General features: G+C 38.8%; 1 protein-coding gene across 1 annotated transcript in view; it reads left to right on the top strand.

The window, feature by feature from the left end:
* Nucleotides 1-931: 931 nt before the first annotated feature.
* Nucleotides 932-16,251, top strand: part of LRIG2 (leucine rich repeats and immunoglobulin like domains 2) — a 46,609-nt gene continuing 31,289 nt past the window's right edge. Inside the window, exon 1 of the mRNA XM_007485159.3 lies at nt 932-1,414. Coding sequence (XP_007485221.1) covers nt 1,176-1,414 — 239 coding nt within the window. The 5' untranslated portion in view covers nt 932-1,175. The remainder of the gene's footprint in view (nt 1,415-16,251) is intronic.

Consider the following 16,251-nt stretch of genomic DNA (forward strand, 5'->3'; position numbering starts at 1 on the left):
GTGCCTTGGACAGGCTCCTGCCCCTGCAGGCCCCCACCCAAGCTCTTGGGGAGTCCTGGGAATGACCTTTATTCCAAGAAGTGTAAAAGAGTTTCCGAAAAGCCATAACGGAGCAGACGAAGCTAGAGAAACGGCACCGTTAGCCAGGCTTTAGGGAGTGAGGAAAGTCTACTTAGGCTCTTCTGCCAGCCCTGTCGTTGGCTTTGTCCTTGACCTGGGACAGTCATAGTGGCACTAAGGCTCCTTTCCCCCATATCTGGAGGGAGCCTTGCCGCGCTCATAGGATTTAATGGATGGATGGGAGAAGGCAGGCATCTGTAAGACTGCCACCTACATAGAAGGATTGTCCCCAAAGCCCAATTTCATAACCTTGAAGTGACACACTAGGCTGGGTCAGAGGCAGGGTATCAAAACCCCAGGCTCGGGATGATCGAGCGGCTGTACCGAACCTCTGCTCCAAGATAAATACGAATTTCCCAGCACTCTTCCTCCCACCCACTAAGCCGCAGGCCCTTGAATTTGGGTGGGTCTTCATCCAAGCCAGCAGTCCTTAAATCAGTGAAGGCGAAGAAAGGTGGGAACACACCCTGAGAAGTGAACTCTTTTCTTTCCCAGATGCTCAGAGAAGGTGATCGACTTCCCGGAGGTCACACAGCACCTGGAGTTTAACTAGGGCTTTGAGATCCTCTCCGTCTCTTGATCACCTTTTCCAGTATTCTAGAGAATCTAGAGGAGACAGGGGACCTGGAGTTTGGGAAAGATAGAGGAGGGTGTGGCAAGAAAGGGGCGGTGGGCACTGAAGATGATAGAGCAAAGGGTGTGAAAGAGAAGTTGGCTCCGCCTCTAGAAAGGGAGGCCTGCGGTGGCTCCGCCCCTACCCCTCCGCCCCGCCCTAGGAAGTTCCGCCCCCTAGGAGCGCTCTCTTCCTCGAGGAGTAGATTGGCTGGCGCCCTTGCGTGCACACGTTCCGTCGTGGGGTGGGTTCGGAGGGTTGCGTCGCCTCCGCCCCCCTCCCGGGCCTCACCGCCTCACCGCCGCCGCCGCCGCCGCTGTACGCAGCGCCCCTCCCCCTCACCCCGTGCAGGCCGCAGCCGGGGCCTCCAGTGGATCGCGCGGCCGCTCTAAGTCCCTCGGGAGCCGCTTTAGCTAGAGGCCCTGCTCGTGTCGGGGAGAAGATGGCGGCTTCGCTTCAGCCTAGCCCGTGGAAGCTGCTCGTGGCTGTGCTCGCGTCGGGGCCGCTGCTCCGGCTCCTCCTCCTCTTTCAGACTGTTCTGCTCCTCCTGCCTGCCGCCGCCACCCGGGCGGGCCTCTGTCCCGTGCCCTGCTCCTGCTCTTTCCCGCTGCTCGACTGCAGCTGGAGGAAACCGGACTGGAGGGCGCTCTCAGGCCCTCTGCCTCCCGGTACCACCAGCCTGTGAGTGTGCGGGCCCGGGGCGGGGGATGACGACCAATGAACAGGGGATCTCTATGCAGGGGGTGGGGGGGAAGGGCAGCACCCCCATGGAGAGGAATAGCCCTTATGGAGAGAAGGGGAGAAAAGGAGGCATTCCTACAGAGAAGAGAGGGCACCCCATGGAGAGGTGGGAGGGGGAAAGAGGGAGAACTCCCCATGGAGGGAGAGGAAGGGGATACCTCCGAGGAGAGGGAGGGAAGGGAACATTGCTTCTAGAGAGGAGAGGAGAAAGGGGGCATCTCCTAGAGAGGACGACTGAGAGGACACCCTCATGAAGGGGAGAGAGACACCCCTTGAGAACAAGGGGAGGGGAGCGTCCCAAGGAAAAGGGGGAGGGAACACCCCACTCATGGACTGCAGGGGAAGGACATACCTGAGCATCAGAGAGGGAGTGTCGTGGGGTGTCTAGGGGTCAGAAACTAACAAGACAACAGAAACACCGTGTGGTAGTAGATTTTGAACAATTGCTATTAGAAGCTGAATCCTGAATGGTTGGGGTTCACTTGGTCTTTCCTTCTGCAGCCACTTTCTCTGTTCTGAAAGTTCCAGAGAAAGAAGGGGGGGGGGAATAAATTTGTGGTCGAGGTCGTCTAGAAAACACTTCAACCTCCCTCCACCTCTAAAAAGCATTCCCAGGATTTTGGGTTAGACTGTGACTTTGGAGTGAGTAGTGGGTGTGAAACATCTGATCCCTTGTTCTTTTTTGGTTTCCTGGAATCATAATGCAGAACAAACATCAGGATAGGTGTTAGTCCTATTAGTTATTCCTAAGGTTGTGATAAAAGTATTTTCAATACATTTCCATCCCCTTTCCCTATGTCTTTTATAATTGTATGAAAGAAAATAAAAACCTTAGATGAAACTACTTGACTTTTGGCTATTCTTCACATAAGTATGACAATGGCATCTGGAGAGCTCACTAACCTGACTCAGAGAGGATCAGCATTAGGTATTAAGTGCTGCAATTATGGGCCTTTTAAAATGACTACTAATATTCAGTTATTTCTTTGCCGCTAGTTTTGGTTGAATTCTCATAGTTTACTCTTAGTCAAAGTAGAAAGTTAGGCAGTGATAAAAGTTTCAAATTCTGGGGTTCTAAGAAGCAAAAGATGAGGAGAATCTCTTCTAATAGCAAAATATCCAGTTAAAAGTCCTTGTGGAACTCAGATGTTGCTTGCTGTTAAAGAAAGAAACCAGTGCTTGTTAAATGCTTACTATGTACCTGCCTCTGTGCTGCTAAATAAATAAAGAGAGCTTATGGTCAGTCTCTTCTTTTCTCTTCCCTCCTGCAAATGGAGGAACATTTTTAAATGACCAAATAATAAAGCATCCCCAGTAGTGCTGGTTATTCTGTGTTCTTTGGACATGGAGTGACACTTGTGGCTGATTCAGTGTCTATAGTCTTATGCATATATAGTTTAAAAAAATTATTAGAATGCAGCAAAATCCAAAGTCAGCACATGTTCTTAAGCATTGACTAGAGCTTTCTAAGTATTTATTGTTGATCTAGTGTTGATGTGTTTGCCTCTTCATGACCCCATTTGGGGTTCTTGCGGAAATACTGGAGGGGCTTGCCATTTCCTTCTTTCATTTTGCAGATGAGGAAACTGAGGGAAATATGTTAAGTGTCTTGCCCAGAGGTCACAAAGCTGTCTGAGGCCAGATTTGAACTGGGAAAGATGAGTCTTCCTGATTCCAGACCCAGCAGTATCTACTATGCCACTTAGCTGCCCTGCAAAGATGTTTCTTTCTTCCCTCTCTTCTTCCCTTCCTTTCTCTCCCTTCCCTTTCCTTCTTAGAATTGGTCCTGAATATCAATTCCCAGGCAGAAGACTAGGCAAGGACTAGGAGATTGAGGTTGTGACTTGCCTAGGGTGGAACAGCTAGGAAGTGCCCAAGGTCACATTTTAACCCCAAACCTCCTGTCTTAAAGCCTGGCTCTATCCACTGCACTACCTAGCTGCCCCCTGCAAGGATTTCTTAATATTTTCTGATTATGATGGAATGATATGTGGTCTAGCCTTCAAAGTAGCAAGGTTACATCCAGCCTTAATTGTAACATATGTGTTTCCTTTTAAAAAGTATTGTGTGTGGGGTGTATTTAAAAATAGTTTCATTTGAGCTACACTCTGTATCCAAATTTGGTTTTCATTTCGTGACTTAGTGTTGGCCTGTGGGGTGATAGCTTTTATAGAAATATAATGAAATTGACATTTAGTTATTCAAACCTCTTTGAGAAGAATCTTGCCATAAAAATGGGATTGTAATAAGGTCTTATAGTAGAGTTACACTCTTAGAATATAAAAAAAGTAGATCTTTTAATATATTTTTTAGTACTTGCCAGATATATAACTATTATTAGTCAAATAGATTTTTTTAAAAATTAGAATTTTATTCAATAGATGTATCATGTGTGAATTACAGATGCAATTAGACTTTAGATATTCATTCTTGTAGCCACTAAGAAGAAAAGGCCTTCTAAATTTTGTGACCCTGAACAAAATCTCTCATAAAGAAGTTACTTTTTTTTTTTAAGCAGAGTATTTCAAATAGCGGTCTAGTTTCAGTTTTTCTTGGCCTAGAACCTAAAGTTTTATTTTGCTATAGTAACTGATTACTATTTGTAGAATTAAAAAAATTATATATAAATTTCTATTATTGTTTGTTTCTCTACATTCCTACATAATCGAAAGTTATTTGCATTTTTTTTTACCTTACAATAGTTTGGAATAAGATAGAGACCCTTAAAGGATAATACAATAGAAAGAGCACTGATTTGAGAGTGAAAGGTCCTGGATTCAAAATTCATTTGCGATACTTATTTCCTGTGTGACCCAGAGCCTTCAGTTTACATGGGTAACTTCCCTGGACCTCAATTTCCTCATCTGTAAAATGAGAGTTTGACCAGATAACTTCTCAGTTCCCTTCCAACACTAATCCTATAATTCCCCCCCCCACCCCCCCAAAACCAGGTCAGTTCACCCTTTGTGTAAACTCCATTGATATAGATTGGAAGGTCCTTAGTAGTTTATATTCTTAGAGAGGTGCCTAGCATACTTGAGAGTTTAAGTGATTTACTTGTAGTACATGCATGCTCTTCCTATTTGTTGAACACCTGAGGTTTTGTCAAACACTTTCTTCACCACAGTTCCTGTGTGGTTGATAGAACAGGTATTTTTATTCTCATTTTATAGGTGACTATGGGAAAGAGAGATTGGGACTTGCCCACAATTACACAGCTAATAAATATATAACTGAATTTAGGCATTCTATATACTATGGATTAACCATTTTATAGTAACTGATTTGAATTTATCACTTTCTCTTTTGCCTTGTTTTCACTGTTTGTAGTGAGCTTGGGATTTCATCAGCATCTGATCTCTGCCTTCTTTGCAAATTAAGTACTGGAGAGTTATTCCAGTGTAGTTAGAGGTTAAATTACTTCTTCTGGGGTCACATAGCCAGGACTATCAGAAATAGGATTTGAATCCAGTCTGTCTTTGTATCCATTATATTATTAAATTTCCTCTATCAATTAAATCATAGGACCAGTCCCTGTCACTATCCACTTTGTCATCTATATCAGAGCCATTGTTAATGTTTTCTTAATGAGGTGAACTACAGAATTCTGGGTATGTTTCTAGAGATGATGATCTGAATTCAGATCATTATTAATTGTGTGGAAATTAATATTGAGCTCTCTAAGAACCCTGAGTCATCTTCCATTCACTTCTGTGATATACACAGAACCATATCAATGCACATGACTTAGATTCCCATCTTTAAAAAGCAGGTAATTCAGCAATTCATTCTATTCTATCTTTTGTATGTGTGAGGATAACAGTACTCTCATTTGCAAAATATTTCTGAGGTTTTAGAAGGATAATATGGTAGGGGAACCTGGGCCTTCAGGTTCTATATTCTTTATTTTTCTGAAAATGAACTTTACTCTTCTTGTGCAGAGATACAGGAAATAAAGTTAGTGAATAATAAAGTTTCTTAAGAATGTAGCTTGCTATAACACTTGACATTCAGTTTTCCATTGCAAGATAATCCAGTTGACCTTAAGTTCTGCTTGGGAAAAAATTACTTCAGATTTAACAAATATTTTCTAAGCTTTCATACATTTATTAGGCACTGGGAATAAGCAGTTATATGGCTCATTGGATTGAGAGCAAGGCCTAGAGATGGGAGGTCCTGGGTTCAAATGTGGCCTTAGACATTTGCTAGCTATATGACCCCGGGCAAGTCACTTAACCCCAGTCACCTAGCCCTTATTGGTTCTAAGACAGAAGGTAGGAGTTAAAAAAAAAAGAACAATAAAACAATGTGAAGGAAGGGCTCAAGAAAAGTGCTATGAAAAATTTAAGGAGAAATCATTTAGATAAGATTGACTGAGGAATCTATGAAAGGTCTCAGTTTGATCCAGAGGTCAGTTTACAAAGAAATGGTTGATCATATAGGGAAAACCTGCTGCATGATTAATAAATCATAGTAATTCCTTAATTCTCTATCCCCCCAACCCAGACTTCTTCCACTCTGGCTTATTACTTGTCCTTGTGGCATGTGTCTTTTACATGATCATAGAGCCAAAGCTAAAATGGTCATAGAGCATCAGAAGTCATCTAGTTTAACATCTTCATTTTCTAGACATAGACACTGAGACCCAAGGAGGTAGAATAACTTGCCTTGAGTCATAAAAGAAGAGCTGAGATTTCAAGCCCCCAGACCCTGCTAAAACCAACAAGGACCCTCAAACAAGATTCTGACACAACCTCCCTTTCCTAATTCTTCTAATTCTTTGTAGTTTCCTTCCCTCCTTCTATTAGTTTTTGTTTTATTTTCTACTCTTTGGGGGAAAAGGTTCTGAGGAATAGTAGGTTCTAGTGTCATTCTTTTTTAGGAGGTTTATGTTAAACCTACATTTTATCTCTCATTTTCTATTCTGTCTACCACCATCCAGTCCTTCTTACCTTACCATTCCTCACTTTCTTGTGAGTCCTTGATATTTTCTTGATATAACCTTTCTGAAGAGATTAGGGATGATTAGGGAGAGAATAAGCATTGATTAGTGAATAAAAATATATGAGGAAAGGTATATTAATTGTCAATAATATTAAGGGTAATCATAGGAATAACTTCAGAGAAGCCCTTTTCCTATATTTCTCATCTATTTCTCAAAGATATATAATACAATTCAATTCAGCATACACTAAGTGCGAAACTTGTGGCATCTTAGCATAGTGGATATAGTACCAGTCTTAAAGTAAGGGAGAATTGAGTTATTAATTCCTGCTTCTAAAACATAATAATCGTGTGGCTATTTAATCCTAGGCCATTCCTCTTGAAATGCTTAGGGCAGGAGTTCTTAGCGATTTTTTGTGTGTGTCATGGTTTCCTTTGGCATTCTGGTAAAACCTATGATTCCCTCCCAGAATATCTTTAAATTAATAAAAATAAAATATAGAATGAAAAAATTATAAATTATAGGATTATAAAATTACATCTAAAGTTAGTAAAAGAAAAGACCCCACCCCACCCCATTTAAATCCACAGACCTCTTGGAATGTATCTCTTTGGGGATGATGAGGGGGAGGTAGTCTATGGCCCCAGGTTAAGAGCCTCTTGGTCTAGGAAGGTTTTATACCAGTACATCAAAATTAGAACTATAAGGGGCTCTAAAAGGCATCTTGTTGAATCTCTTTATCTGGAGATGAGAAAAATAAGGCCCAGAGATGGTGATTTCCCTAAAGTCAAACCAGGTAGGAAGTGATGAAGTCAGAATTCAAAGCTAGGTTTTCTCAATCAATTCAGTTCTCTTCCTGTATTGCATTGTTCTCCTCTCAGCAATGAAACCACAGGTCTCCACTTCTTCTTATCAAATTGGCAAAGCATTCTGCTAGACTAGAGGTGATCAGAGGAAACAGTTTCTGAGCTGAACCTTGAAAGTCAAGGATTCTCAGAGACAGAGAGAAAGTGGGAGTGGTTTATGCTTAGTGTGAATGGGGGAGAGGGAAGATGGAGTGTCTGTTTAAAGGGATGGTATTCTAGGTTAAAATGTGAAGTTTATGAAAGTTAGTAGTATTAAGTAAAGCTTGGGAGGGAGGGAGGGAGAGAGAGACAGAGGGAGCCATTGAAGATGTAACTGTCAGCTAAAAGGTTTGAACAGAGGAGAGACTAAAAACAAAGAGAACTAAAGCATTTGGGTTGTCAAATGAGGTAATGAAGGGCTTGAACCATGGTTGTAGCTATGTGAAGAGAGGAATGGGCATGTGTTGGGCCAAATTAGGAAGGAATCTCAGAGATCATCTCATTGACTGTCTCTTCCCCACTTCCTTTTTCCTATTTCTTATTTTACAGATTAAGAAATGAGGTCTAGGGAGAATGAGTGACATGTCTAAGGTCACATAGTAAATTTATGCTTAATTGTTTTAATAAATAGTTGTGCTTTAAAAAACTCAAGATAGAAAATAAGTACTAATCTTCATTTTAGCTATCAATGATTAATAAAATTTAAATCTGTTAGTATTTGCCATGGCCCCCATTGCTGGCTGGTGATACTGTAGAATAAACATAAAAAAAAAAAACCAAACCTACAGGATGTCTTTCAAATGATAAAATGGAAAATCCCAAATTACAAATGTCATATAATGACTTTATTTGTTTTTTCTTCTACCTCAGCCCGAGACTTTGTATCTTCCATGTAGTTCGATGCCTTATTTCTCTTCATCTATTTATAGATCACCATGCCCTTGTGATGAAGTTGACATTCTGAGTGGTAAAAGGTACTTTTGGCTTATTCCTTAAAATCTATTAAGGGTTTCCATACTCTGAACAGGCAACAGAAGTAGTACTATAAATCTGATGGTCAGGTTGTAGAGATTGTTTATGTTCCATTTTTCTGGATGCTCTTGACTTTATTTTTAAATCATTCAAATATGTATACACCTGGTCTATTTTAAACATTAGAGTAAACAAGTGAACTGGTCCAGAAATTTGTGGGTGGCCACTCAAATCTCCAGAGGTTAGTTTTGGTGCTATCCAATTAAGGCAGCTAGATAGTTGCACAGTGGATAGAGCCCTGGGCCTGGAGTCATGAAGATATATGAGTTAATCTCCAGTCTCAGATACTTCCTAGCCGTGTAACTCTAGGCAAGGCACTTAACCTCTGCATACATTTCCTCTACTTTGACAAGAGGATAATAATAGCACCTACTTTCCAGGATTATTGTGAAGATCAAATGAACTAATATATGTAAAGCACTTAGCCTGGTGCTTAGCACATAGTAGGCTTTTATTGCATGCTTAAATAAAGGAAGCCCTTCTTTACTACTCTATTGCTTCCTGATATGCTAGCTAAACTATGTACTTGGTGTCCTACTAATGAGGATATTGACCCTTAGTCCTTGTTCTTGGAAGACTGACCTTGGCTTAGTGTAGAAATGAGGTGAGGAATCAGGAAGAAGTAAAGCCAAGAAAGAGAAACTCAGAGAGGGTAGCTATCACTTTGCTATCCTCTTTCAACTAATGGCTTCTAGCACTAATCCAGAATTCTGTTTCTAGACATGTCCAAGAATCACTTTTCTTACTAATATCACCTTTACTGCATTGAATAAGCATCTGCTTTGGGCCAGATGCTCAATGAGATAAAAAGCCTAGTTGACATGAAGTCCCTGCACTTATGCTTCTGACAGACTTGTAAGAGAATCTCTCCTTTCCTCTTCCCTTCTCTCTCTTTCTTTCCCTTTCACCTTCTTTCCCTCTTTCATTTCCTTCTCCCTGTCTTCCCCTTTTCTCCATGTCCCTTCTTCCCTCCCCTCCCCTTTTTTTTCCTGCCTCTACATTTTTTTCTTAGACTCCTCTCTCTGTCAGGTTTATCTCTGCCTTCTTTCTGTCTTTTCTCTGTGTGTCTCTTCTCTATCTCTTTCTCTGTCTCCCTTTCTCTGCCTCTGCCTCTTTCCCCTTCTCTTTTTCTTTCACACATTTGTAGTGTACTTTAAGGTTTGCAAGGCACTTTACAATTACTGTCTTATTTGATCCTTAAAACAACCCTGGCAAGTAGGTGCTATTGTTTTCAACCGAAGTGGAGGGATTAGAGTGCACAATGAATGAATGTCTGAGACAGGAGTTGAACTCAGACCTTCTTAGGAGTTGTACTCAGACCTTCTTAACTCCCACATCTAGCACTCTGTCCACTGTGCCACCTAGCCATAACTCAGTAATTTCTTAGTGTGTCAGAGAGGGGCATGTGGAGTATAATATGAGATCACTGGCATAAAAAAAATTATTAATAACTTAGAGGATGGGCAAAGGCTTCCTAAAAGGTGACACAGGAGCAATATGAGAAGAAAAAGAAAATTTGAAGAACAGAGTTTTCAGATGGGAAGGGGAGGTAGTAGTATTAAGTTTTATATGAAGTAGTGCCTTACAGGAGATAAGCTTTGAATGCCAGGCTCAGTAGTTTACTACCTTTAAACTAAGAGTTTTCCTCTGTGCTGAATAGAAATCAAGGTAGATTCTCTCATAATGAAGGAGCCTTTCGTTTCTCCCTATGGGAATTTGCTTGGGAGGGGAATCATTGCTATTTGGAATTAATGATTCATTAACCCAGAGCCTCAGACTTAGACCTCCCTATCTCACAAGGATGTTGTGAGAAAAGTTCTCTGTAAACTCCTAAAGTATAAATTCTATTATCATATGGCCTTATCCTCACCCTTTGGCCATACCAGCAGTGTTGGCATTCTAACAAATACTGGTTCATAATGGGTTTATTGTTATCACTGTGTGATTCTGTCCTGTGCCCTCTTGCCTCCCATTATTTACTGTTTACTTTGTTGTTTTATGTGCAGTAGTCCTCCCAGAGAGGATGGGTTGAGTAGCTGCATGAGCCCTTTTCTTTGTCCTCATTCAGGTCATATTCAAGCAGGGATTTCCATAAGGCACCTCTTTAACATGCCCATTTTACAGTTGGTAAGATAACTTGCTTCTTTGACTGAATAAATATCTTGGCAGGTTGCTGCAAGAAAAGTAGCCATTTCTGAGCGTAATTGTTCTTGTTGGAGGAATATGGTATTAGACTTTGCCAGGTAGTACTGTATAGTTGTAAGGAATGACATACTACACAAATAACAGATTTATCAGATGCTTGTCTATGATTAAATCTCTGCCACTCATAATGGGAATAGGAAGATTCCTAGTTTTAACACCTAGCCACTTCTAAAAACCTTTATAGCAAGTGCTTAATTACTGTATCACCAGGTACAAAGCAAGGTGCCTAATAAATATTTTGTAATGATGATTTAAAATGTTAAAGGCCTTCTCTTTCTTCAGATTTATGAGTATCACTATTTGTTCCACAGCTGCAAAACTATCACTTCATTTTTATTTGAAAGATGAAGAGAACTGTTGGTCACTTCGAAGCAAATAGGTATTATAAAATTGTTCTTTATGGTCAGCTAAAAAGGTGAAAGGATGAAAAGAATAATAGATTTCAAACTGGAAGAGACCATAAGAAGCCATTTTACCCAGCTCCCTCATTTTATGGTTAAGGAAACTGAGGCCCAGAGGAGTTAAATAAATGTTTTACACCAGGTTACACAGTAAGTGAGAGGCCCAGGTTTTAAGCCTGAATCTTCTGATTCTGATAATGTCTTCCACATCATGTTGCTGAAGTACAGATCAAATATCCCAAAATTGAAGTGTCTCACTTGATTTATGGAACATCAAAATTGTTGAAATTGAGGTAGCTAGCCTTTTATTCTATCCCTCACTTCTTTTGTTTTCTATTTTTTCAATTAAAATGTAGAAACAAATTTTGGCAATTGCTTTTTGACATTTTGAGACTCAGATTCTGTCCTTCCCTTCCTCCCCAAGTTGACATATAGGTCCATCATAGGTTATACCAGTGCTTTCATGCAATACATATTTCTATGTTCCCCATATCAAGACTGAAGGCATATCACATATACAATTAAAAATCTCATGAAGAATGGCATGCTTTGATCTGCAATCAGATTGGTTGTGGATAGTGTTTTTTGGGGTGAGTCCCTTTGGAACTTTGGAACTTTGCTTTTGTTGAATAATAGTTTAATCCTTCACAGTTGATCACTATACAATATTTCTATTATTGTATACTGTTCTGGTTCTGCTCATGTCACTTTGCTTCAGTTCATGTAAGTCTTTTCAGCATTTTCTGAACTTATCCTGTTAATCATTTCTTGTAGTGTAATAGTTTTCCATTATACAACCATATACTACAGCTTGTTCATCCATTCCTCAGTTGAGGACACCCCTTCGATTCTGATTCTTTGCCACTACAAAAATAACTTGATTTTTTGTACAAGTAGATTCTTTTTCCCTAACTTTGATATCTTTGGGATATAGATGCAATAGTGATATTGCTGGATCAAAGAGTATGCCCGGTTTTATGGCCTGTGGGGTGTGGTTCTTGTTCTCCAGAATGATTGTATCAGTTCACAGTTTATCAACAGTACATTAATGTCCTAATTTGCCCACATCCCCTCCAACATTTATCATTTTCTTTATTGGTCAAAGTAGCCACTTTGATAGGTGTGAAGTGGTATCTCAAGAGTTGTTTTAGTTTGCATTTCTCTAATCAATAGTGATTTAGATCATTTCTGCTTATGACTCGATAGTTTTAATTTTTTCATCTGAGAACTGCCTGTTCATATTCTTTGACCATTTATCAATTGGGAATACTTTGAATATCTACTTACTTTTGAAGTCTGCCTAGTTATTATTTCTTTTTTTTTGTCCAGTGTCATATTTACTCTATCTTAGTTTTTAGTTGTATTTGTTGGCATAATGATTCAGAAAGAAATTTTTGCCGATGGAGAGACCTAATTCTTAAAAAGAAAGATGGTCATTTTCATTGTTCTAATTCAGATTTCATAGAGTCTTGTGGAAAGAAAGAAATTGTCTCCATTTCTTACTTGGCTGTAAAGAGCTGGAATTCAGGAAAGATGCTTAGACAGAATATATAAATTTGTGAGTGATGTGTGTCCCATGGAAGATGATGAGAATTTGGGAGTAGTTAGATGGCTCAATGGATTGAGAGCCAGGCCTACAGATGGGAGATCCTAGGTTTAAATCTGGCCTCAGACACTTCCTAACTGTGTGACCCTGGGCAAGTCACTTCCATTGCCTAGCCTTTACCACTCTTCAACCTTGGAACCAATACATAGTATTGATTCTAAGACAGAAGGTAAGGATTAAAAAAAAAAAAGATGATAAGAATTTCAGTAGTGGGCATGTATAGAAAGAGAAAAAGAGAAGGCTCAGCACTGTGCCTCAGAGAAACAGTGTTTGATAGTAGAGGAGACAAAGATGATGATCTAGCAAAGATGATTTCAGAAGGAGCAGATAGGTTAAGAGAAGCAAAAAAGGGGGCAACTGGGTAGCTCAGTGGATTGAGAACCAGGCTTAGAGACTGGAGGTCCTAGGTTCAATTCTGGCCTCAGATACTTCCCGGCTCTGTGACCCTGGGCAAGTCACTTGACCCCCATTGCCTAGCCCTTACCACTCTTCTGCCTTGGAGCCAATACACAGTATTGATTCCAAGATGGAAGGTAAGGGTTTAAAAAAAAAAAAAGAGAAGCAAAAGAGAGGGTTACTTTAGCAAAGTATACAAGTAATATCAGCTGGGATTAAGGTGGTAGATAGAGGAAGCTTGGGTAGTTAAGAAGATATTGACTTTTGCAGGTTTTTAAGAATATGCTTCCCTTAAAAGAGCTTCTTTGATAGAGTGGTAGAGTTCAATTAATTATTTTAATGAAACAGTAACAATCTGTGACAATTTATCTAATACATTTACCGAGAAAAGGTGGTTCTAAACCACACTACTACAGATCACTAAATTTTTAAAATTAAGCCTTACAATAGAAAGAATGTAATTATGATTTATCAGTAGCAGATCAGTGAATATTTACTTACCTTCTTAAATAATCTTAATCTTAACTACTAAAGATAAAAATAAAACACTAAAAGATCTCAATTATTCCTGGGTATGCTCCATTATGTGAATTTTTTTTTCCAGTGGTAGATCAACATTGTTACAGATGTATTTTTTAAACGATAGACAAGTTAAATGTGGTTTAGAATAGAATAATTTATATTACAGTAATATCACTTAACCTGCAACCTAAGCTACCTGTAACATGGTAACAAGCAAAACAAACAAAAAAACCCAAACTAAAACTACTAACCAATATGTGAAGGATTGCATAAAATCTTTAATAATAGGAGAAATGCAAATCAAAACAATTATAAGATCAGTGTTGTAGTGGTTGTGAAAGGTGCACTAATATATACTGTTGATGGAGTGAGTCTATAGATTGATTCAACCAAACTGAGAAGTAATGTGGAATTATGTCCAAGAAAAAAGGAACTGTAAACTCATAACTTTTGATCAGAGATACCATTGCTAACTAGGCCATATGCACCAAAATATTTGTAGCAGCACTTTTTTAAAAATTGAAAACTTAAAACAGGATAGATGGCTTTTGATTATGGGTACATGAATATACTGCACTATAAGAAATAATGACTGTGAAGAATTTGAAGAAACAGGAAAAATTTGTGAACTGAATGAAGTCCAGTGAAATCAGCCAGTCCAAACAAACAAAATGCACAATGATGACAACAATGTAAATGGAAGAACAATAGTCATCAAAAAGAAACCTAGTGCCTGGTTATTACCATGACTACACATTGTGTCTAAGGAAGAGATGAGGAAATGCACCTTCCTCCCTTCCTTGAAGAGGATTGGAGAGGGGGAGGGGCAAGGAGGCACAGTTGAAGTTCCTGTTGAATTGCTGAAGAGCTTTTCATATTTTTAATTGTTTTTTCAAGGAGTACCTTGCTGTTTAGGGGAATAGGGGCAGGATTTATGTAGATATGAAGATAAAATAAAAGTTAGCAACAGAAACATTAAAAAAAATGAACATATGCTTTATTGATGCCTTTTATTTTTATTATATCATAGTAATTCCTGGAAAGGGGGAAAAACTCTCCCGCCACCCCCAGAATGAACCCTTTCTAACTAAGAAAAATACCCATATAGTGGCCATAGCTGCCACTATACCCCATGCTTTGTTCTTGTAGTCTCCTAGTTCTCTGCTATAAGAAGGGGAGGGCATGTTTCATAATCTCTCCTGGGATAACCTTCATTTGTTTTTCAGTTAGTCAGCTTTCAGCTTCCCTTATTATAATAGTGAATTTTTTATTTGTTGTAATCATTGTGAATCTTGTTCTTTTGTTTCCACTTATTTTGCTATGCATCAGTTCAAATAAATCTGTCCTTGCTTCCCTGAATTCCTCATATTTTTCATTTTTTAACGTTAATTTCATGTGCCACGGTTGTTTTCTTTCGGCGCTTACTCAGTCTTTGGACAGTCACTTCAGTTCTAGTTTTTTGATAACCATAAGGAATACTTACTGCTGTAGTTATTTTGGTTAATATTGGGATCTTATTTTCTAATTCCTTTGGCATTCCTTAGGGCTTATGTACTAATGAATCAAAGGGTATGGAGAATTTAATTCCATTTCTTTTATAATTCCAAATTGACATCCAGGATGGTTGGACCATTTCACAGCCCCACCACCAGTGAATTAAAATTAATGTCTCTAAATTCCCAGTATGTTTACCTTGATTTTTTTCTTTTTTGGTCATCTCCATTAATTATCATGGTGTTAAGGGGAAACCTCAAAGTTATTTTAATTTTCATTTCCCTTAGTAATAGGGATTTGTGCCACTTTTTTTTTTAATATGGTCATGTATAGATTATAGTTCTTTGGAAAATGTCATCTTTTGACCACTCATCTAAGTAATTCTAAATAAAATATGCAAATAGGGAAGTAGATCTTGATATATTTGTGTTAATTCCGTGTTTGTTTGACTTTTATAAGTAATATTTGGTACAAATATTTCCCTCACTCTTATTTAATCATAAACTACACACAGTTACATTTAATTATTTGGTTTCCCAAGCTATGAATTTGAATCAACAAGTTGTAGGGCTACTAGAGTTTAGCACACAGATAGTAGCAGGAAACAACTTTGATGGCCTGATATTGAGAGTAGAGATTGAAAAACTGTTAAAAAAAACAATTGAACAAACTTTTAGAAGTACAGCAGTCTGGGGTTACACATATCCTAATGTTCCCTACAACATTATTATAATACAGCAAGGTTTGATGATTCATAAAATGAATATCTTGGAGTCTTCAAGAAAAGGTCTAATTATGATTAGTTTGTTCCAAGACATCAGGGAAGCTCCAAGTACATTTTAGATAACCTTTTTTTTTCATTTTTTAAATATGAGGTCTAATAAGGTTAGAAAGTTTTAAAAAGCTTTGATTCTTAGAAGTGGATTGGATGGTATTGGAGGGGGGTCTGTTCCAGTTAATTGAGGATTTATTGTAAGAAGTGAGTCCTTGTGTCATTGAGTAGATACCCCTGGTAGTTGTTTTGTAAGTTCTTTTGGGCCAAAAACCTCATTCCCTGTAATGCTGGGTAAGTTATACTTGATTTTATAGATATCTATATCTATTTTTTTTACAAGATTTTGAAAAAAAAGAATGAATTTTGTTAAGTCCCCCCCAAGTAATAGTAGCCCTGTTAATTTTGTAAAAGGGGTTACTTGTTTTTATAATGATTATTATCTCCAAAATCTATGCTGCATAGCACTTGAAACAGAAAAGAGAAGTATTTAATCATTGAAGGTGATTAAAAAATTTACTTTTTTGAGACTATGTCAAAGAAACCCCTCCCTGCTTCT

The sequence above is a fragment of the Monodelphis domestica genome, chromosome 2 (genome assembly GCF_027887165.1).
Source record: "Monodelphis domestica isolate mMonDom1 chromosome 2, mMonDom1.pri, whole genome shotgun sequence".
Taxonomy (NCBI): Eukaryota; Metazoa; Chordata; class Mammalia; order Didelphimorphia; family Didelphidae; genus Monodelphis; species Monodelphis domestica.